The following is a 24,183-nucleotide window of genomic DNA, read 5'->3' as shown; positions in this document are numbered from 1 at the left end:
GGTACATTTTATAGGTCATGAACCCAGTATCTTCAGACAGCCTATTCTGGTTGTGATGAGCATGCACAGAAGCACTCAAGAATTTTATACCAATGTCCAAGTCGGGCCTACCTACAGCGAAAATGAGTTTGTCCTAAAGCTATATAGAAAAAAGCAAATAACAGTCATTTGGAGAGTAACTCTCACGGTTGTTCTGATAACGTATCGTGTTGAGTCATTGCGTTTGGGATAGTGTCAAATTCTCTGAGGTGCTCGGGTTCAAATCGACAGAGTTGTTTCAGAATTGTGTTGTGTCAAATCGACAGAGTTGTTCGGGATCGTATTGTGTTGAATTGACAGAATTGTTCAGGATCGTGTTGTGTCAAATTGACAGTGTTATTCAGGATCGTGTTGTGTCGAATCGACAGTGTTGTTCAGGATCATCATATGTCGAATTACTAGAGGTGTTCAAGTTCGCATCGACGGAGTTGTTCAGGATCGTGTTGGGTCGGATGGATGAAATTATTTGGGACCGTGCTGCCACGTATGATATTTTTTTATTTTCTCTTACCTCATGAAGCAACACTGGTAGAACCAGTAGGAATGTAAAAAGAATTGTTTTCTAGTTTTAAACACTTAATAGGTGAGCTGACACTGCTGATTCTTAGCCTCCAATTTAGGAAGTGGTATGTTTAGGGGACAAGGTAGTGGATTTTTAGCAGAGCTTTGGATGCTTCAATAGTTTATTTTGTATCTTCTTAAAATTACAAGCGACTAGGAACAACCTGTGAATTTAACACTTGACACTTCCTAGGAGGAAGCTGGTTCAACCAGGCTAGAGTGAATGCTGTACAACCAACCAAAAAACAAAATAGTGTTGCAAAATATAATGCAGAATCATTTTTAACAGTAATAGCAAATTTTAAAAAACACACAAAAATAATGAGTATATGAACTGATTTGGTCAAAATTTAAATTTTGTCAAACTTTGAAAATTGTAATGATGTTAAATTTTATTATAATTTATTGAAATTGAATCATTCTGACTGAGTGATTAAAAAATGAACACAGTTTGTTTTCTAGTTGAAGAGAGGCTGTATTATAGATTGGTTAGCAGGGCATGAACACTTAGCTTTATCAGTTTTAACAAAATATAAAGTCAAAACCTATCTATATATTAATAGGATAGCGTGTGTGTTATTTATTTTGTGTGCCATGCTTACATCCGAGTGACTGTCGTTTAATTATTATGGACTTCCATTTCTTGTAATAAATAATTTTACCAAGAATTCTTCATAAGTTTTGGTTTCAGTTTTTTTTAGAACTGATGGCACTCAAATCATTTATTTTTTATAAATGATTTTACCAAGAATTCTCCATAAGTTTTGGTTTCAGTTTCGATTATAGCTGAATAAACTCAAGTTATATATGTATATATATTTTTTTCATAAGTTTTGGTTTTGGTTTTAGTTTCGATTCAAGCTAATGTATCCAAGTCATATGGATATATTTTTTTTTATTTTTGAAATCGCAACTTTATAATATAAAAATCAATAGAACATTAACTCTATAATAATATATACAAAATCTGCAAGATTTAAAATATCATATTTTTTTTTTTTTTTTTTTTTTTTTTTTTACAAAGGCGTCACCACATTATCAAGGCCCAGAGGCCACTCAAGGATAAGGGTTAAAGAGTGTACAGTAGAAATTGGTCAATATAGTAATCATTAGTAATGAAAATTTGGTAAATTTGATAACTTATATGGAACGGCTCATCAAGAACTTATTTACTTTAGACTTGAACACAACCATATTGTAGTCAGCCGGAAAGCAGGAAAGCGGAAGACAATTCCACAGGCGTGCAGTTCTAAGAAAGAAGCTTTGTTCATGGAATCTACGTTTAGGTTTAGGCACAGATAAAGAGTGGGGGAAATTATTGATAGTGTTTACAGCTAGACGAGTGTTTCTTGTGAAAGTTTGGCGAGGGGGGACCATAGATTGAAGCTCAGTTGAACACTTTCCATGAAAATAACGATACATCAGAGACAAACTCGCAACATCTCTTCTGTGAGATAGAGGTTGCAAGGAGGAGAAAAGGACATCTCCTACGAGGCTACGAAGTCTATTTTGAACTCTATCAAGGCAGGACAAGTCCTTTCTAGCAGCTCCTGCCCAGATGTGGCAACAGTATTCCATCCTTGGACGTACCTGGCTCTTATATAGGTAGAGAATAGCATCAGCAGTGAGATATCTACTGGATCGATAGAAAGATCCCACCATTTTTCCAGCGGCCTTGGCAACAGATTTGATATACGTGTTCCATTTAAGATCAGGAGTAATGGTCAAGCCCAGAAGCTTGTCAAAACTTGAGGCCTCATGAAGACGAGAGCCATTCATTTCAATTGATGACAAATGTGAATTAGAATGTTGATGATGTAAAGAGAGAAGCTTGGTTTTAGATGCATTAAAAGTAACCAGCCACTCATTTCCCCATTGTACTACGTGCTCAAGATCAGAGGAGAGAGAATTGGAGAGAACTTGGTCGTTTACTGTCTTAGATGTGCTACCATAAATGGTAGTGTCGTCAGCATAAATGTCTACAAATGATGTAAGGATATGATTTGGAAGATCATTAATGTAGATCAGGAAAAGAGTTGGGCCCAGGATGGATCCCTGAGGGACACCGGCATTAATACTGTGAGCTTCTAATTTTTGCCCCTCAACTACTACTCTTATGAACCTATCAGAGAGAAATGATTTAATAATTGAGAAGACTTTTCCAGCTATACCATAGCTAGCGATCTTATGAAGTAAACCTTTATGCCATACCCTATCAAAGGCTTTAGATATGTCAAGAGCAATTGCCCTAGAAAGATTGCCACCGTCGAGAGATTTGCTAATCCTATGCGATATAACTGTAAGGACATCTGCTGTAGATCTAGCAGAACGGAAACCATATTGAGTGTCACTAAGAAGGTCATTTTTGTTGAGATGTTTGATTACTTCTGTATTTAACACAGATTCTAGCAACTTACTCATGACGCACAGGAGACTTATTGGCCTGTACTGAGAGGGGGATGAGCGATCACCTGAATTCTTAAATACAGGGCATACTGATGAGATTTTCCAGGGAGATGGGAAACTATTCTCCTTAAGACAACGTTTAAACAGTTTTGTAAGTATGGGCGCTAATTCAGGTTGAAGTTTTTTGAGTACTATAATTGGAATACCATCAGGGCCAGTTGCTTTACTCGAATCAAGGTTTTTGATTAGCTTCGCAACATCACATACAGATATACGTATATCACATAGCGTGTTTTCTGATACAGGAGGAAATATTGGGGGTTGGCGGTCTTGGTCACAAAGGGTAGAATTAGCTGCAAAGTTCTTGACAAAGAGTTTGGCTTTGTCAGATGCTGAGGAGATTACCTCAGGTCCATTGATAATAGTTGGGATGGAGCACACGCTTCTGTTCAGGATTCTGTTTGCTATTTGCCAAAACTGGTGGGAACCAAGCCGCTGCTCAGCTACTTTGGACTTAACAGATTGAGCATACAACACTCTTGCGTTCCTTATTACTTTCTTACAATGGTTGCTGGCAGTCCTGAAAACGGCTTTAGTTTCCATACATCTATTACGTTTGAAGCAGTGGAAAAAGTGATTTCTGTGCGCAATGGCAGCAGCACATTCTGGAGAGAACCATGGCTGGCTGTTAGGTTTTTGCTGAAACTTTTTAGAGGGTATGAAATGGTCAATACCTACAATTAACCATTCAGTTAGGTCTAATACTATAGAGGACACATCCTTTTTAAACATGGAATGCAGAGGTAGATCAGATATAAATGTACGGAAGCTATCCCAGTCAGCCTTAGTGTATCGATATACTGTACGATGAAGAGGTACGTCTGGGGACTTATTATATTTCATTTTTATCTTGATTGATACAACAGAGTGGTCGGAAGATCCAAGAGGCGACAGAACAGAAACTGAACATAGTTCAGGGCAAGTTGTGAGAAAAAGGTCTAGTAGGCTCGCATACTGGCCGTCATTATCGGGCACACGGGTAGGTTCCTGAACAATCTGAGTGAGGTCATAGGCAATGGAGAAATCATGACAGAACCTCCCCTCATCATCGGTCTTGTTTGAGTGGGTCAACCATTCGACGTTGTGAACATTGAAGTCTCCACATATGTGAATGTTAGCTGAAGGATAAGTAGAAAGGACTTGGTCAATTTTCTCAGATATGCTTTGAAAGATAGTAACTCCGCTGTTGTGGGGGCGATAGAGAGTAAATATAAATGCAGTAGTGTGAGCTAAAGCAACCCGGAAGCACATATAGGGTAAGTTAGGATCTTCCCTGGAGATGTCCCTCCCACATGGAAAGCTATCTTTAATATAGGCACATATTCCATGCCCATGACGATCTTGGGGGTCAGTTTTAGAAGTTAAGTTAGAGTATCCTGAAATTGCAAACTCATCTAGGGAACTAGCCTGTCCAATGCCAGTTTCACTTAAAAAATAAAAGGTCTGGTTTAGTCTCCTGTAATTGGGTTTCAACCTCTGGAAGGTTAGAACGAAGACCCCTGATGTTGGAGAAGGAGACATGGTAGTAGGGGTCTACGTTGGAAGTTGGAGAACCGGGTTTAATCGTGTATTTTTTCTTGAAACTTGTCATGATGAAATTTTGGAATTTGTGGACTAGGTCGACCGATTTACTTAGAGCAGGACAGAGAGGGGAAATTAAGAGAGAAAAAGAAACGAAGAAATTTTTTTTTTATTTGTAGCTAATGATAAGGTAAAGCCGTAACAATTACCCACTAGTATGGCATCGAGAGGCCCCACCAGAAGCTACTGCATGGTCCAGAATCCATTCACCAAATGGCAATACAGCAGCCCCAGTACTTTGCACCTGCTGATAGGACAGCCTCCTTAGTGGTTAATCCAAGGTTCGGGTCCCTGACTATCAGGCGGATAACGTCAGCCCAGACAAAACGTTTACCTCCAGCACCCTTACTAGTGACATGGCTACAAGGATAGACATAGAAACAGAAAATTTCCGCCATCTCAGCAAACTGTTCGCAAAAATACTGCCAACCTAGAAAACAGCTTTTTCTTCTCCCTTTGTCCGAAAAATCACTCATTTAAAAAATGAAGACTGAGGGACAAATACTTTATAACTGGGCTATGCCCAATGTCCCTGCTAGCTTAGATAAAAACTTTTGCAGTTTTAACAAAAGAGCTACAATAATATCAGAGTGTCTCCATTTACACTGAACATCTACAGAATGCCAACATCAATATATTACATATAAACGAGTCCCCCGTGGAATTTCTACAGATCCCACTAGTTGCTTTATTATTTTAATTATACTGACTACAAAGATTTAAGAAATGTTAATTTTCTAGTTATGTTGAAGACAAGATAATAATGCAAAAAAAAACAAAAAACATAAAAGTAATAATCAAGTTAGATCATCAATTGATTTTAACTCTGGACAAATCTCTTCAAGCATATAAGAATGTATTTAAGGTAATTCAACAGCAATACAAGTTTTGAAATTTAACATCATTACCAAATTTTCTAGAACAACAAATTATTATAACTCTTTTCTTCAGCAAAAATAGAGTTGCTTACAGTAACAGGTTGACTAATAATTCCCTACACTGTCAAAGTGTGCAAATAAGTGTGTGTGTGTGTGTGCGTGTGTGTGTGTGTGTGTGTGTGTTTTAGTGATGGGACGATTCCAATATTTTTCCCAATTCCGATACAATTACTGATTTCGTACTAAATTCACAATTTCAATACAATTTCTAATTCGGATTCAGATTCTTAATAAATTTCTTAATATTATTTAACTATAAAGTGGCTATTTTTTTCTGATTATCATAAAAACACGTGTTAAATGTGCAGATATTTTCACAAACGTAAAAGCACACTTGTGGGGGATAATCTATAGATTTTAGTTTTACTGATAGTTTAAAATCAGTAAATATGTATAATTTTATCATTATTATCAGCAGTGGAATGTTTTGTTTTGAACAAAATCAAATTAAAAAAAAAAAGTATATTTAAAAGAATCGTTTTTCGCATTGGAAAATAGGCACAAATTTTTCTGATTTCATTATTCCGTTTTTTTCTCATTTCCGATTCCGATGAATCGTCCCAACACAAATATATATATATATATATATATATATATATATATATATATATATATATATATATGTATATGTATATTAGTAAAATAAACACAGGTCTCAATCAGACATATACAAGTGAAAATATTTTGTTGTTATACTTACAAATTCAATGTGTATAGGAATATGTTTTGTTTCTATGGCAAATACCATAATCTTAATCTTGGTAAAATAGGTATGTAATGATGTTTTTATTTCATTAGCAACCTGTTCCACTTTTGTTTAAACTCACAAATATTCATAATTTAATAATTGTTTTTTGTTGTCTACAAAAAAAAAAAAAAAAAATCAACCAACGTCTTGTCCGTCTTTCCATTAAACACACCTAACGCAGCACTACCTGACAATCGGTAGCATGGTAAATATATAAGCAAAGAAAATACATAAACGCTATAATTTCTCTATCAGCAGCAGCTGTGTAGCAGTCATCATATGAGTCCACGAAGGGAGGTGAGGGGCACACTGTGTGTTATTTATGCAGGATTGAACCCAAGATGTTCTGCTTTCAAGCTAGAATCTTGTCATTTTTATGTGATGACGAGAGTTCACACATATATATATTATTTGTTTTTACATAGAAGTTACCTCTTATCAAGACCTAAAGGCTACTCGTGGATAAGGGTCAATGGGTGCACAGTACTCAATAGGATAATATTGTAGTAATCGGTAGTAGTGGAAATTTGGTAAATTGGATTACTTAAGGGGACGGTTCATCAAGAATGTTTTTACTTTGGACTTGAAGACGACCATATTGTAGTCAGCTGGAAAGCCGACAAACAGAAGAGAGTTTCACAGGCATGTTCTAAGAAAGAAGCTTTGTTCATGGAATCTATGTTTAAGTTTAAGCACAGATAAAGAGTGTGGGAAATTATTGATAGTGGTTTTAGCTAGATGAGTGTTTTCCGTGAAAGTTTGGTGAGGGAGGATCATAGATTGGAGCTCAGATGAGCACTTATCATGAAAATAACAATAAAGCAGAGACAGGCTCGCAACGTCTCTTCTGTGGGAAAGAGGTTGCAAGGAAGAGAAAAAGGGCATCCCCCACTAAAATGAGCATTGTTTTGCATGGGCAGATTCTTGTTGAAATAAAGAGTAGAAACTTTCCTCCTAAGAAGAAAATGTAGTTAATGCAACATGTCGAGTGTTCAACAAGAAAAAAAGAAAAAAATGATTGAGTTGGAATCATTTTTGTCAGGTTATTCGATTAGCAAGATTCATATTTTGGATAATTGTTAATCAAAATTTTAGTGTCAAACTTTTTGAGAGTTGGCGTCGTCGTGTTTTGGAGAATTGTTAATACAATTTGAGTTGGATATTTTGATTTTTAGTGTTGCGTATGTGTTTTCACGTTTTACTACTACAAAGTGTGTGGGCACAAAGTTAAGACTCCTGACACTGCTGATCAAATCTGAAAATGATCTGTTGTTAGGGTTTTGAATCTTAGCATGAAAACACTTGCCATTTCTAACTACACTGAAGAGCCATGATATGACGAAGCAGCTGTTTGTGAATGGCTAGATATTTTTTTTAATTTTGTATTAATAGTAATTAAATGAACATTTTGATAAACAATAATTATTAGTCATAAATCAATGAATTATTTTTACCCCCCCCCCTCCAAAAAAAAAAGAAAGAAGAAAGTCTTGGTCATATTTCAAGTGTTTATATCTGCTGAACTGTGAATGATAGTAAGATGAAATTGGTATAATTTTAAAGATAAATGCACTAAGTGTTTTGGTAATGCTAATGATGTCTTTTCAGATTTTTTTTAGATCCAGTAATAATGGCATTCACTCAGCCAGAAAAGGCGTTTTTGCATTCTTGAATTTGCAGAAAAAAAAAAAAAAACAGACACTTGTTTAATGTGTATTTTGCAGAAAATTTGGAAAAGAGGAACCAGAAAAGAATCTATATATTAAGATTATATGGCAAATTTAGGATTGGTTGGTTGTTTTTGTTTTATGGCATATCAACCTTTTTCAGGTTATTTAATGCCGAATCTAGTTATTTTGAGGAACGATTTTTAATGGAGTATATTTGTTTTTTAAGTCGGATTCTATTTAACCCATAGTTGGGACCCTAACAGGTACTACCACTCCGGGTCAGAGTGGACCTGGGAGCAATGGCAATCAAAGGGTGGCTCCACACTCCCCAAGGCTCGCAAGGTGGGGCCTCACCATCGGATATAGTTTTAGGTCATATCCAGGACCGCAAATTCAGGAAGGATGAGTGTTTATGTCCAGCTAAAAGAACCAGGACACCTCTCAACTTCAGATGATATGGCTAAGCGAGTTTGAACTGCTTTTGAATGGAGCTCCTAAAAACTGATCAGAAGAGTCATTAGGGAACTTCAATTTCTTACAACAACTGTTTGGCGGGTCTTTAAAATACAACTACATGCAACACTTTACAAGCTACATAAGCCCATTAGTTGCAGGAAAATGATAAACGCTAAAATGTACCTACAACTTCTGGAACACTGTGTATAAATAAAAGCATAAAGAAATAGTGATGCTAATCAATAAAATAATATGTCAAAATTAAAGTTACCTCTTCGACAACTTGAAACGCCTGAACAAATTCTTCGTTGATCAACAAATTGCGTCTTTCAATGTCACTGCGCAAATTCCTGCGGGTCCTCAAACTATTCTCACCAAAGAATGTCGATAAGGCCTTGAGAGCTTCAAGCATTTCCTAAAAAAAATAAAAATTAAAATCCATCAGAATTAATCTGACAATCTCAGAGGAAACAAAAAGAAAAATCCAAGAGACGTTAAATCAAATCTCAACAAACATTATGCCTAATAAAAAGTTGAAGCAACTGAAAATGATAAGAAAGTTATCTTGCTTTTTGATTTAACCTGCAACTTTCACTCCTCTCTGAACTGTAAAATGCAATAAAATCAGGACAGTTGTTATTCATGTTAAATTTCATTGTTTTTCTTAGCTTGAATAATTTATATATATATATATATATATATATATATATATATATATATATATATATATAGAGAGAGAGAGAGAGAGAGAGAGAGAGAGACAGAGAGACAAATCTCACAGATAAGAAAAACATCTTTTTATAATATGAATAGGTTAGCCAAATTAATCATGAGCAGGTAACTAGATCCAATATCTGGAACATTTTTTGTTCTTGTGATTAAGGGAGGTGGTGTTTGATCAACACTGCTGGGAGCTATGATATAATATACTGTTTTTTTAAATGCTCGAAACAGTGTTTTATGGTAAACAACTGATGATCCCTTAAATTAACATTAAGACTATTGTGAATTCGAGAGAGAAAGTTTATGCAGTGATTGTAAGTGATTAAATGGCTTACTAAATAGTTTTCCAATGGATGATAAAATAATATAAAAATTAAATAAGTTTTTTTTATATAGTTTTAAAGGTTAAAAAACTTCCAAGACTATATATATATATATATATATATATATATATATATATATATATATATATATATATATATATATATATATATATATATAAGACACAGATTAAAGATCAGGTGAAATATTCTGATAGATATTACTTTGAGGTAATACTTTCAGGGTGATCTTAGCCAAAAAGGTAAAGTTCAATATTTAAAAATAGAGCAATGGTTTAGTGGTTAAAGTTAAATTCTGAAAATCAAAATACAAACACATATATTCGAATTAAGAATTTATTGTTTGACACAAGGAATATATAGAGGGGAGTTATGTTAATTTCCTTAATCCATGGATTTTCAATAATAGCACATATCATCAGAGGAAATGAAATGCGGTTAGCAAAATGTTCAGCTGTGAATAAACACGTATTTTGCTTTTCAGCACATATATTAAAAATGTTTTTTGGATGGTGAATAATAATTATAGGAAAATAATTATAGGAGAAGGAATTTCATACAACCTAGGCAGTCCATTATCGGAAGGAGTACAATATCTTCCAGGGTACTATTGCTAGGTTGGCAGAATAGTGGTCCAGGAGAGAAGGTAGTAATCCCATATAACAAGAATGTATGGTTGCTTCATATATATATATTTCTGTAGAAATATATTTTCTTATAATATGTACCAATCCTTATTTAAGAAGCTCAATGTAATTACAGAGCAATATAGTGAGTAAATGACAAAAAACTATATTCCAAATTTCATGATATTGACTATCTTATAGTTTATTCCTTTAATTCACTTGACATTTACAATTCTTGACAGTATCTGTTTTGTAGCACAAAATCAATCACTTAATTAATCAGTGAATCTATTATGCCCTTAACTCATCAGAAGAAATAGCAACAATCAATCCATCAAAAGAAAATAAAGTGTGATTTGACATGATTAATATCCAAAAATTGGAAGAGAAGCTGCAAATACCTTTAATATGTTTCCATTACGCCATATTGAATTTTAAAAATAAAGTCACTAAACCCAACTATTCATACTAACATTCTCTATTAATTTATGAATCTTCTACCAAAATGTTCTATTTGATAATTAGTAAATTTATTAATTCTAATTTGTGTATGCATACTTATGAAAATAACATCAATAATTATAAACTATTAGACATGTTTAGTGATTTTATTAAAAAAAAAAAAAAAAGAGAGAGAGGGGGGTATCCTATGTCAGAGTTGTAGTTTCTCTATTGTTTGGCACTTCCAGAGGTTTCTGGTGGGGAGTGGAGGCAAAAAGTAAGATAATTGAATGACATTTCCGGTTTCTGAAACTACAACTTTGACATGGACGCCATTTTTCTACAGTAAACCATAATTTATCCTGAAGAATTAACTAGCTATAAATTATTGATTTTAACTTTTCTTTTATTAAGTGCAATGAGGGACAAAACACTGGTTTTAAGTAACACTAAATTGTTTGAGAATTGTGCCGACAGCCATTTTCAGTTTAAATCATTTGCATGACTAAAATAGAGAATTTTCCTATTTTTAAATCCTGTCTTAATTCTTAGCTTTGTTTTTGATAAGTTTATAATTTTTAATACACATCTTTCCTATCTTCTCCAGGAAGAGGTGATGCAATACTTCCTTATATTTACACAGAAAGGGGACTGGCCAAAGGCTAATTGTTGAAACCTCCTCATGGTGCAAACAAGAGAGAGCGGGGTAATTTTACAGATCAAGTTCCATGGCTGCTATATTGGCTTAGTAAAATCTGGGAATGAGTAGAGCTAGAGCTATGACAACAATATTCTTTTTATTGTTTTAACTCGAGTATATATCTGACACAGTTAATCAACCGAGAACCACATCACTCTATATAAAAGCATATATCAACGGATACACACTCGAGAGTCAAAACAATGAAAAGAATATGCTGTTGTCCTAGTCCTAGTAATGAGTTACAACAGCTTAAAAACAACTACACAACATGAAACCAATGGGTAATAGTCAGATAACGTACTTCCTAACTTCTGGTGTGTCTCATGTGCAGTGTGCACGTAGTCATTTTTTTCTTTAAATTACATTTTCTGATTGGTCTCTTTTTATTTAATAATCATAGAAAAGTTTTTTTCGGTCTTATTTTAATTAAAAATTATTGAAATTAGTTTTATTTGAAAACACTTTTTGCGCTCTTAATTTTTAATTACATTTTTAAATGTGTTTTCAATAATTTATTAAAAAAAAAAAAAAAAAAACACAAATGCGCAAAAAGTGATTTGCCTTGTTACCGCTTCCAGTAGCAGATAGTGACAGTTAGGAAGTACGTTAGCTGGCTATTACCAACCAGAAAAACAAACACTTGTTGCTTTATTGGCATTGTCGCAGGTTTCGTAAATTTTTATCCATTATTTTTCTTGTCACTTTTGCATTTTAGGTGCTTGTACAAAGAGAGGCGACAGATCGATCTTTTATGCGTTCTTTTAAGCAAAAACAATATTACGTACTTAATTGACATGTCGAAAATAGTATTATATCAAAAAATCATGAAAATTTATCAAGTAGAAAGTTATTTATAGTTAAAAGTATTTTTTACGGAAAATTGCATCTTTCAGTCATGCTTTAGAGTAGACTGTGAAGATTGCAGAAATAGGGGACATAACTCAGATTGCTTTTACCATCGTAATGGCGGCCGTACTGTTTTAGCCCACATCGATAGATTTTTTTTTACTAAAATCACAATACGCGATTAATTTTCGTCATGTTTGGATATATTACTATTTTCGACATGACAAGTAGTCACTAAGTAATTTTTTGCTTAATGATTAATACTCCCTCCTCCCAAGTGTAGTACAAACACCTCCACCCCCACCCATGTTAAGAACAGCTTTTGTTCTTGAGGTTGGGAGTGTTTATACTATCGTAAAAAAAACAAAAAAAAAACTACTATTTTGTTAAGGTGATTACGTGTGAACACCCTAAAACACTTGATAGAAAGAAGAAAAATTATTTTAGAATTTAGAGTGAGAGATCGGTTTTGCAAATAAATTTAATGTAAAATGATCCCCTATTTCCGGGTCATTCTAACGTTTTTGGACTGGTAATTGTACAGTTTAATCAAGACATAAAAAAATGAAAAAAAAAAAAATGTTTGGCTAAATGTGATTGCCTTATATTATAGGTTAAAATAGCCCGGAAATTACTTTAAATCTATATGCGAAACATACCACTAGTCGTCCACTCACCCACACTAGAAAAAAAAAAAAAAAAAAAAAAAAAAAACGCTCATTTTCCGTAATTTTTTAGTGGTACACAAATATTTTTCGCTGAGAAGTTTCTTCCTATTATTTTATTTTGAACTGTCATATTCCCGCACATTTCAATGAAAATAAACACGAAATTATTCAACTCATTTTGTTGCGACGTGGTTTGTTGTGAAGTTCGTGTAAATCTAAATGAAGTTGATTGTTTTTATTTTTGTTTTTGTATATCGTTTTAGGAATCGTAGTTTAATTCTGTGTCGTGCACTTTCGATTGTTGTCATAACTTATCGAATTTTAAGGAGACGACATCGGCCGCCATGGGGACTGATCTATGACAGCACTAACAGTTAAATTCTTAACACGTTTACAATTTTCGGTATACCTAATTTTCTAACAGCATTGACAAACTTTTGACTTTTGCTTGTGTTGACAAATTAATATATTTAAATAGTTTTAAAGTTTTATAAAATAAACATTCAACTTCAAGTTTATTTCATAAAATCAAGTTAACTTATTCAATTGGAGTAAAAAAAAATTTAATATAGAAATTTAAAAACATTTTTTCATTAAAAAATAAAATAAAAAAAAAGGAAGTGAAAATAGCAGACAGCAATAGACACTGTCTCCTTAAAAATGTTTAAAATTATGCAAAGTTCAAACCTTATCATTATCGATCCTCGTTTCCAATATTTTATTTAATTTTCTAGCTAAAGGATTGTTATTATTTGTGCTTGGCAGCACAGGGAAACCGACATTACTCGAGTCCGCCGTTGGTGTACCGTCCTTGTTAAACGCCATGTTTATTTCTTCTGGGTGGGACTGGGAATACGGAATTCTGGTTATTATCGAAGCGTTAAAAGGGCAGATAACTCTCGACTCACACGATTATCGCCGATGGGATTTTATTTAGTTTTCTCCCACTGCAAGAACTTAGAAACCGGGGTCAGCAGTGGGAGTGAGAAGTCAGCGCCCCGGAGGAGTGGCACTTTAACCTGCAAAAAGTGTCTGGACAGGCCCGTCGGTATTCCCCGATAAGGGTGCCTCAGGCAATTATCAATAAACTAACTCCTTCTCAAAGAGAGAAGGCAAAGCCTGGAAGGGTGGATCTCCTAGAACTGCAGACTGCACAGAACTAAGCCTCCCCTGCAAAATCAACAAGGTCCGGATCGTATTGATTTTGGGGTCCCAGGATAAAAATCTCTAGTTGATAGGACTTTGGAAAAATATTACTTATCTTGTTTTTTTGGCTTCAATTAACCTCCAACAAAGCACACTGCCGCTGAGACAAAAGGAGCTAATATGAATTAGGGTTCTTATTTATAGTAACACCCTGTAAAAAGTTGTGATTCCAAAGACAAATAGTTTGAGGGAAAAAGTTACATGTATAAGAATATTAGGTTGGGAATATTAGGTTCTTGCAGAATTTTTAATTTTGATTTCAAATGATGTATTTTCTAATAATTTTTCGTTATAATACCTTTACTTTATATATCATTTTAAAGAGCGCTTTTCGTTATATCTGTTTGTTTAAATAACAATCGTTTTCAAACAAGTATGTCTTCTTTTCAGAACGTTGAATACAAGATGGAAAAAAAGTAAATTTTCACACTTTTCTTATTTCAATTAAAGCTAGGCCGAAAAACTGCTGAAACAGCTTGCAATATCAATGAAGCGTTTGGCCCAGCAACCACTATTCAACACACAGCACAATGGTGGTTTAAGAAATTTTGTGGTGGCAACAAGAATTTTGAAGATGATGAGTGTAGTGATCGGCCATCGGATGTCGACAACAATCAATTAAGAGCCTTAGTTGAAGCCAATCCATGTACAACTGTTTAAGAACTTGTTTTTGAATTAGATGTAATGTATACAACGATTTCCAACCACTGGAGAGAAAAAAACTTGATAAATGGGTGCCTCACGAACTGAATGACAACCAAAAGAAACGCTGTTATGAAGGGTTATCTTCTCTTCTTTTATGCAACAAGAATAACCTGTTTCTTGAGCGGGTTGTGACTTGCGATGAAAAGTGAGTTCTTTATGACAACAGGTGATGCACAGCTCAGTGGTTACACGCTGACGAAGCTTCTCGACACTTCTCAAAGACAGAGGTACACTAAGAGCAGGTCATACTGGCTGTTTGGTGGTCTGCAACTGGTCTCATCCGTTACAGTTTTTTGAATGCAAGCGAAGCCATTACGGTGGAGAAATATTGTTAACAAATGGATGAAATGCATCAGAAACTTCGACAACAACACCCAACATTAATCAACAGAAAAGGCTCAATTGTCTTCCATGACAATGTCCAACCGCACGTTGCTAAACCGACCCTGCAGAAGTTGAACAAATTGGGCTAAGAAACTTTGCCTCATCCGCCATACTCTCTAGACCTCTCACCTACTGACTACCACTTTTTCAAACATCTCAACAACTTTCTGTGTGAGAAATGCTTAAAATATCTAAGCAATATCGAATACACCAGTGACTTTATGATCATCAGAACACAAGATTTTTACGTTACTGGCATAAACACACTTGTTTACGTTGGCAAAAGTGGGTTGATTCTGATGGTGCTTATTTCGATGAATAAATTTTTGTTTGAGTGGAGATATGTTCATCTGAATTTAAAAGTTAAAAACTGCAAGAACTTTCTTGTCAACCTGATAGAAAGCCTTTCAACATCTAAAGACCATTACAGGGAATGCACAGGATTTTGCTGATTGTCAGGTTGGTTGCGAGTATTTATGGTATGGAGGCACATTCTTCAGAGCACATTCCATTGAAGTACTTCTAAAAAAAAGCACTAGGATGCAACATTGTAGCTATAAAACTAGAATCAGAATCTGGTAGATATTGGAGGACCTATTAGATTCATGATGTGGGAAGTTTTCCATCTTCTTTGTGGCAGATTTGGCAATATGTTTTATGTACGTTTTCCAATTCATGTAACCTGTGAGTGTTAGGCTAAGGAATTTGAATTTTGGACTCTCACAAAGGGTGCTATTAGCCATGGCAATTGGTGGTTGATAAGGTTTTTCATAACTGTTAAAGGAAAAAAGCTTTGTCTTTGTAGCATTAAATGTATGAGGTGCCTTCAATAAGTTTCCAAACTTTTTTTGTACAGACATTTAAAATTGTCATAGACCCTTGAAAATCCAGTATGTTATTGTTGTACATCTTATGAGATGAGTGACCAATTTCGATGCTTTCAGGTTCAAATGAACAACTACAACAGGAATTGAAATACACGCTACTAAAGCCTGATTGTCACAGCTGGTGATTTTCAAAAATGTAATCTGGACGTGAGGACACTTTAGAAGAATGATATGCAATAAAATTGTGTTTTAAACTTGAAAAAAAATGCCACAGAAACGTATGGAATGCTTCAGATTGCTTTTGGACCATTTGGCATGAATCGAGCATCAGTTTTTGAGTGACAAAAGAGATTGTCGGAACCGGACAATTAGCAAGAAGCTAAGTATTTATCAATTTTCATTCACTCCAATCTGCCCAACCCGCTCCCATGTCTCTATGCTAAAATATCATTCATGTTATGTATAAATTGACTTTTTGCCATGTGCAATGAAAGAAGAAATACGTGACTGCCTGATTCTAAATAATAACTGTGACTACATTTTTCTTTTCATTCAAAAAAAAAAAAAGAAAAGGAGGAGGAAAGAGACAATACATCCCCATGAACAAACTTCATTATCCCCCTCCGCCTCATCTTGACCCGTAATGTTGTCTGCACCCCCATTTGCATTATTGTTGTTTTATTTATTTATTTTTTGCATTCACCTGTATTACACTCATGTAAATAAATTAATGTATTTTTAGTACGTTGTGTCATCGTTGTTCTTATTGCCTTATTCTAATAATTAACCGTGAATGTCGTTAAGGTGTTTCATGACAATAATGCTGGTTCGAACATTGACAAGTGCCATTTGGTTGTAATATCGTCACAACCGGCACGCTGCATATTATTTTTTTATTTTTTTTATTTTATTTTACAATTTGCGTTTGGAAGGAGAATTTCACTTTGAAATTCCTAACCCCGGGCTATCGACACACGGGATTCCCATCCGAGATCCCAACACATGTCAAACCCCTGGGTTAGACCCAAAACCGTTACAAGAGATAATATGTGCACAGTTTGATGTCAGTGTGGAAACTGTACACACAATTATTCGTGAGGAACTGAAGATGCAGAAGATTTGCATAAAGTTTGTCCCAAGCGTGCTCGGAGAAGATCTGACTATTTAACCAAGATGAGCATCAAGACAGTTCCTTACCCTCCCTATAGTCCAGACCTTGCTCCCTGAGACTTTTAGTTATTCCCTAAGCTCAAGAAAAACTTTAGAGGCTGTTGTTATGAGCTAATTGAGATGAAAAAGGTTGTGACGAGGTCATTGACATGCTCACTCAAGAAGTGCATTGCAGTACAGAGGAGATTACTTTGAAAGTAACTAGAGTTTCATATGTGTACTATCAATAAAAGTGCCCAAACGAAAAAGTCTGGAAACTTATTGAAAGCACCTAATGGCTCCATTTCACTACATACTGTAGGTTATTTTCTAAGGATTCAGTATGCAGTCACTAGATCTGCTTTGTTGAGCATAGAGTCATCAGCCTGGTATCATCAGCAAATATACTTATCTCAAATGCGATTGAATCAGGGAGGTCGTTTATGAAAATCAGAAATAATAAAAGTGCAAGGATCTTTAGGGGGAAAGGTTTCTACTTTAGGGAATCCTCAGCTTTTGAAGGGTTTTCATTCGGAGTTTCAATTTAAGCAAGATAATTTTGGAATGAGCCGGTTTTGAAGAAATGTTTTCAGTGAAAAAGTTTTCTTTTTAGATTTATAATTGAATGTGAGAAAATGACATATGTTACACGATAAACAAAATAATCATTTCAGAAGCATACATTCACAAAAGAGATATTTTATACATGTTTAAAATGAAAGTTTACAGCAATAGGAAAGAAACATAGAATGTTCTTAAATATTTTTAGAGGTCTTGTAGAACAAGGGAATTCTTTAGCTGAAACATTAAATAAGTCTGAATCGATTAATTAAGAGCTGTGCGTTACATGGTGTAATCAAAACTTCTCTGCTTAAATTATATTCCATTAGATGTTATTGATAAGAGTTAATGTTCATTTGATTTCATATTAGAGAGTTCAGTGAGAAAATTTAGAATATTTAATTGAAAAGGTTGATTTTGATTGAGCAGACAAGAATGAAGGGATTCAAGCAGTTTGTGTAAATAATCTATAAATATAAAAGCGAAAATCTTTGTGTGTGTGTGTGTGTGTGTGTGTGTGTGTGTGTGTGTGTGCATTTTCGTGTATGTCCAAGAAAGGCTTTTTTCCGAGAACCGATCGGTCGACTCACAACTTCTTAAAACTTTTTATATCGCGTCTAAATGATAATATCTACAAGTTAACAACCGGGGTCGCCTGTCTATTTAATTCGCCCGACTTTGAAAAGATAAATATTCAACAATTTTCGATCACCGCATGTTCATTAAGCTTTTTCATTTAAAAAAAGAAGCGAACAGACTCGCGGTAAATAAAACACTGTCCCGCACTCAAAGTTGACGTCATTAACTCGTCAAAAACGGGCACCTGCCATTAAACATCGCATGTTTTTTTTCACACTTTATTATTTTCCAACTGCGCATCAAGGCTTCGTTTTTTTTTAAAACAAACACCCAGAACACCCGGCCAACGATTTTTCTTTTCATTTACCCAAAAACACACACACCTACAAACACCCGGGTAACGCCGGGTACCCCCCGCTAGTCTATAATATAAATCTCACCTGTCTGTTTAAATGTATGTAGGAATGTATGTATGTATGTATGTTTGTATGTCTTGCAATAACTTTCGACAGAGGCGACAAATTTTCACGAGATTGGTATCATCTTGAAACTCAAGCCTTTGGACGACAAATATCGAAAAATTGTCCAAAAATAATTATTCCTTCACCCTACCCTCGACTGGGCATTTTTCTAAAGAGGGGGGTCGCTTTTTTCGCCAATATTTTCGAAAGTCATCACCTCTTTTCGATTGTCAAACCTTAATTTAAACCTACGTCACTTCTGGCTTGGTGATAGGCGCAACAGCTAACGCGCCACTTTTTTTTTTTTTCACTTTCTTTTCCTCCTTTACAGTACAGGTTCGAGCCTGCCTGCCGATTACCACTTTTTTTTTACAACACCCTTACACACACCTCCACTTTCTTTTCTACCTTTGCGTCACGGGTTCAAGCCTGCCTGCCAACTACAACTTTACAAATTACAGGTGTTACAAAGGCAATATTCCAGCTCAGAAAACAAGCTTCACAAAGACATTTGATTGGCCAACTCAACAAAACATTTTTTTTATTACTACAGCAATAATAAGATCAGGTCAACATGCTTTGGAGGTGTCAAGGTTTTTTATGATGTTCATATCATGAGGAGTGATCAAATGTTGTTTCTGTCAGTAGTGGGAAACAGTTGTGGAATACAAAGTGGAGTGCAAAATGAACCACTCGGCAAAAAATTAAACCTTGTATGAGATTGTCCAAGTCCATACTGTTGATCAGTATATCTTACATTATGTTGAGTTGTGGTTCAGCTTGGCACATGTGCAGTGATGCCCAGACATGTAAAGGCACAGGATAGAGAACACTTTTCTACAAATTCAACTTTCAATTCTCACTTAGAGAGTTTGGTGCCAAAGATGATTCAGTTCGAAGATAAGATTTCATCTTGTTCTCATTCTTTGCCAGAGAGTCGCAAAACGAGATGGAACTCCATAGTTCCACAATTTGTTGCGATAAAGGCCTACCTATTGAGCAATTCTCTCTATATACCAATGTCTCCTTTGAATAAGTGGAAATGTCATGTTTTTCCTTGGACGAAGGTGACCATTTTCTTATTCAATATTCAATTGTAGTTAGATGCTTCCAGATACATCCAACGCGATCAAAATGGCGTCTTCATCTTAGCATTCTTCCAACATACAATCTTACCACTTAAAGTCTTATATGTTACCGTGCAAGTAAAACATTTTTGTTAATTTCTATTTCAATCAGCCATATTATTTCAAGTGAAATGGGTTTTAGCATTACTCCAAAACAACTTATTTCTACTTAAACCATCCATCTATATATATATATAAAATTTTATTATCTATATATATAAAATTTTATTATCTATATATATAAAATTTTATTATCTATATATATAAAAGGCAAATGCGCGCTCATTTTTTGTATGTCTCGGAAAGGCTTTTTTTGCCGACGGTCCCGGAGGGGGGGGGGGGTACTATCGCTTAGAAGTGTTTATATACCCCCTAGATAATAATATTTACGATTTGCATCTAGATTTATTTACGTCGACTTTTATGAGATTTGCATTATTTCGCTCTGTCCCCTGTTTGTCCTGCTTTTTAGTATAAATACAGTGAAACTAAATTCAAACGGGTCATGTTCTTGGTTTTCGTGCCGAAACATCCAGAAAGCAATCAGCTTTTGATCAATGTGGAGTTTCTCCTTATATCAGACAATTGCTATTCGATTTGGACGATGAGGAGCTGCTTTTCCCCCCCTTCCCACCATCATCTGGGGGAAGCAATGACTAAAAATACTGCCACGTCATCGTAACGATCTTGTGGTGACCTCATTTAGCATCTTCCTGTCAATCAAACCTCTTTCACTCGCTTTATAAGCCTTAACTTAACATGCTAATCAATTACTCTCACTCGTGGTCGGGACGGTTAAGTAGTTGGCTTTTGTTTCCACCTTTGTGTCAAGGTTTCTGAGTTCAATCTCGCCTCCCGGCTAAAACTATTTTTTTTCTTTTACACCTTTAAACACCCGGGCAACGTTTTTTTATTACTTCACTTATTCTTTAGTTTAACCACGGCCACCGAGAGTAAGAAGAAGGCCTATTAACTGAAAAATGTCTGCAGGCAATGTAGGTAAGATTTGTCAGACTGTCAGTACTATATGAGGGCCATTTGAAAAAGAGCAATAAAACATTTTTAAAAAGAAAAAGGAACACAGTTCGATTACTACTTAAACTGAACTTAATTCAATATAAAATATAAATATTATCTATGTAAAATTAAGTAATTTTAAAGCAATATACAATTTAATACTGATAAAACTGAATTATGAATTTAGAGAACAAACAATTAAAGAAACATTAAACAAATATTTTTTAGCCTTCGGAACAAGATCAGTGTAGCATCTGTTTTGATGCTACACTTTACCTTTTCTGTCTTCGGTCGGTGGAGGAGAAATCTTTCATGACTGAGATTATTTTTGTTCCTATCCTGAGTGCCCCTTATTGGGAAGCTGGATTTTCTTCACAAGATTATATGTTGAAATATTTAAATAACTATTACTTTAAATACAGAAATTATATTTAAAGTTTTGGTTTTCTGTTCTTCTATGCCCATTTTTTCCCCATGTTTTTCATCAAAATGTGTAGCGTATTAGTTGTCTCACAAGCCATCATCAGTGATTGCTCACTGGCAGTAACCTGTGGTGTTCCCTGGAGACCAAGTGACAAGTCTCCCCAGATTTCCAGTGTTCTCCACCTTTTGACCACTTGTGCAGATGATTGCATGTTATCGCAATAGCCGTTGTTATTGATTTCTCATTGGCATCGGCCATTGGTGTTTCCTGGGGTTTGGGTGACAAAATGCCTCCCCAAGATACCAGATTTGAACTGCACACTTCCAATGGAGATTTGGTCTGTACTCTCTCACCTCGGTCTTTCCATCCTTGCTAACCCTTCACAACTAGTTGGTGTGGTGTGGCGCCAGTCGATGTCATCTACACCAGTTTTTTTATTATTATTACTATTATTATTATGATAATAATAAGGGTGCTTGTGCAGTGTACGCACGTGTTTTTAAATATTATTTTCAAGTTAAATTAAATTTTAGGTTTCTATTACTGTACACATAGATTCGAAAAAGTTGTCAAAAAACAAATATATCACAAATAAATGTTATCAAAGGCAAGATAAGTTACTCTTCTACCTATCTGGGAAGGTTTTTAGTGGTTTTACTCACTTTAAAACGTGTAATCGCTTCGAAAATCATACAATGTTTATCAATATATTTTGTAACTTATCTTGCCTTATAACATTTATTTGTTATATATTTGTTTCTTGACAACTTTTTCGAATCTATGTGTACAGTAAAACAAACTCGTCATGTAAATTATTTACAGTTAAAATGTTATAAAAAACAAAAAATTGAAGTTTTAAATATATTTCACAGAAATGAATTACGCCCCATGCTAAAATATTGATAATTCACCAATCGTAAAAAAAAAAAAACACTGCCGTGAAAAATGCTTACTTTAAAAGGGTTTGTATTACTGTACACATAGATTCGAAAAAAGTTGTCAAAAAACAAATATATAACAAATAAATGTTATCAAAGGCAAGATAAGATACTTTTCTACCTAACTGGATATATTTTCCGTGTTTTTATTCAATGTAACATGTTTATTCAGCTCGAAAAACATACTGTGTTTACCGATGCAATATGCATTGGAAAATTCAAAATGGCGCCCGACTCTCTCTTTAACACGGTAAGTTTGGGAAAAGGTGCTATAAATATAAAACTAGACAAAATACTGTTAGAAACTCGCTCAATATATATTACCGTGACATAGGTTAACATATATTCGGTGTTTTTTTAAGAGTATTTTGTCTAATTTATTATTTATAACATCTTTTCCCGAACTTACCGTGTTAAAGAGAGAGTCGGGCGCCATTTTGAATTTTCCAATACATCGGTAAACAATGTATGTTTTTCGAGCTGAATAAACATGTTACATTGAATAAAAACACGAAAAATATATCAAATTTGGTAGAAAAGTAACTTATCTTGTTTTTGATAACATTTATTTGTTATATATTTGTTTTTTGACAACTTTTTCGAATCTATGTGTACAGTAATACAAACCCAAAAATTGTTTGTTTTGCAGTAAAAAAAAAAATAAATAAATAAAATGAAATATTCGACTTTCTCCAATAAAAATAAAAGTTCAAACACAAATTCACTTACGATATTTTGATTAAAATTATCCCAAATGTGCAATTATAATAATTATTTTCCGAATGGAGAATTGTTCTTTTCCTTTAGAATATACATGGACAATCGGTAACACATATTGGTAGCCATATTTTTTTATGCCTGTTAGCATGACCACGTGGTTGAATACCGGAAGCTGTCTATACCTACAACTTAATTAGGAAGTGACGTTACGCTGTCATATGCATCGGCCTTCTTTCTCGGTAGCCATGGTTTAACCCCCTTCCCCCCTCCCCTATACACACAGGTTCGATCCGACAGGTTTATTTATGCCACTTTTTTCCGTTTTGGTTTTGGTTTTTCTGATTTTTTTAACATCATCTTTTTTATAATATTTAAGCAGGGTTATTACTTAACTCTCCCCCCCCCCATACACACACCTACAAACACCTGAGCAACGCCGTGTACCCCCCGCTAGTCTATATGTATAAAAGGCAAATGCGGCGCACACATTTTTGTATGTCTCGAAAAGGCTTTTTTCGCCAACGGTCCCGGAGGGGGGTACTATCGCTTAGAACTGTTTATATAGCCCCTAGATCATAATATGTACGATTTGCGAATGCGTGTTTCGTCTACATTTATTTACGTCGATTTTTACAAAATTATTGCTATTTCAGCCCGTCTTGTGTTCATTCAGCTTTTTTGTATAAAACTGAAACTAATTCAAAGCTAAGAATTGTTCCCGGTAATCACACCGGGGAACGTCCAGAAGCAATCAGCTTTGATCAATGTGGGGCCAAACTTCTTATATCAGACAATTGCTATTCAATCTGAACGATGGGGAGCTGGTTTCCCCCTCCCCAACATCTTGAGGAAGCAACCAGTCATAGTTGGGTAAACAAACCCAATAGCTGCCCCGCAGCAAGAGTTAACTCGGCTACTTCTATTTGACCTCATTAATGAGGTCAAATAGAAGTAGCAGAGTTAACTTTTATTGCAGGCACGTGTCAATTCTGTTTTTAATACTTAAATAAATGAATTCAAACATGTTTCAGTTGCTCTTTGTTGGCCGAGCGGGTAACATGTCAGGTTTTTTGCACACTTTCTTTTCCACCTTCGCCCCAAGGTTTCGGGTTCGATCCTAACTACTTACCAAAACTGTTTTTTTTTTAAAGCCCCCCCCCCACACACACACATAAACACCCGGGCAAGGATTTTTTTTTTTTTTTATATATATGTTTTGATTACCCAAACATGCACACCTCTAAACACCCGAGCAACGCCGGGTACACCCGCTAGTTT

The 24,183-nt window shown here is 34.8% G+C and overlaps 1 protein-coding gene across 1 annotated transcript in view; it reads right to left on the bottom strand.

Annotated features, from left to right (window-relative positions):
* Positions 1 to 13,665, bottom strand: part of LOC145239800 (conserved oligomeric Golgi complex subunit 6-like) — a 51,991-nt gene extending 38,326 nt beyond the window's left edge. The window contains exons 1-2 of the mRNA XM_080103322.1: positions 13,495 to 13,665; positions 8,731 to 8,874 (exon numbers count right to left, since the gene is read on the bottom strand). Coding sequence (XP_079959448.1) covers positions 8,731 to 8,874; positions 13,495 to 13,632 — 282 coding nt within the window. The 5' untranslated portion in view covers positions 13,633 to 13,665. The remainder of the gene's footprint in view (positions 1 to 8,730; positions 8,875 to 13,494) is intronic.
* Between the last annotated feature and the right edge of the window lie 10,518 nt (positions 13,666 to 24,183).

Source organism: Euprymna scolopes, chromosome 19, assembly GCF_053919585.1.
Source record: "Euprymna scolopes isolate OS-2025 chromosome 19, ASM5391958v1, whole genome shotgun sequence".
NCBI classification, from domain to species: domain Eukaryota; kingdom Metazoa; phylum Mollusca; class Cephalopoda; order Sepiida; family Sepiolidae; genus Euprymna; species Euprymna scolopes.
This window is presented reverse-complemented; position numbering and strand designations above follow the sequence as displayed.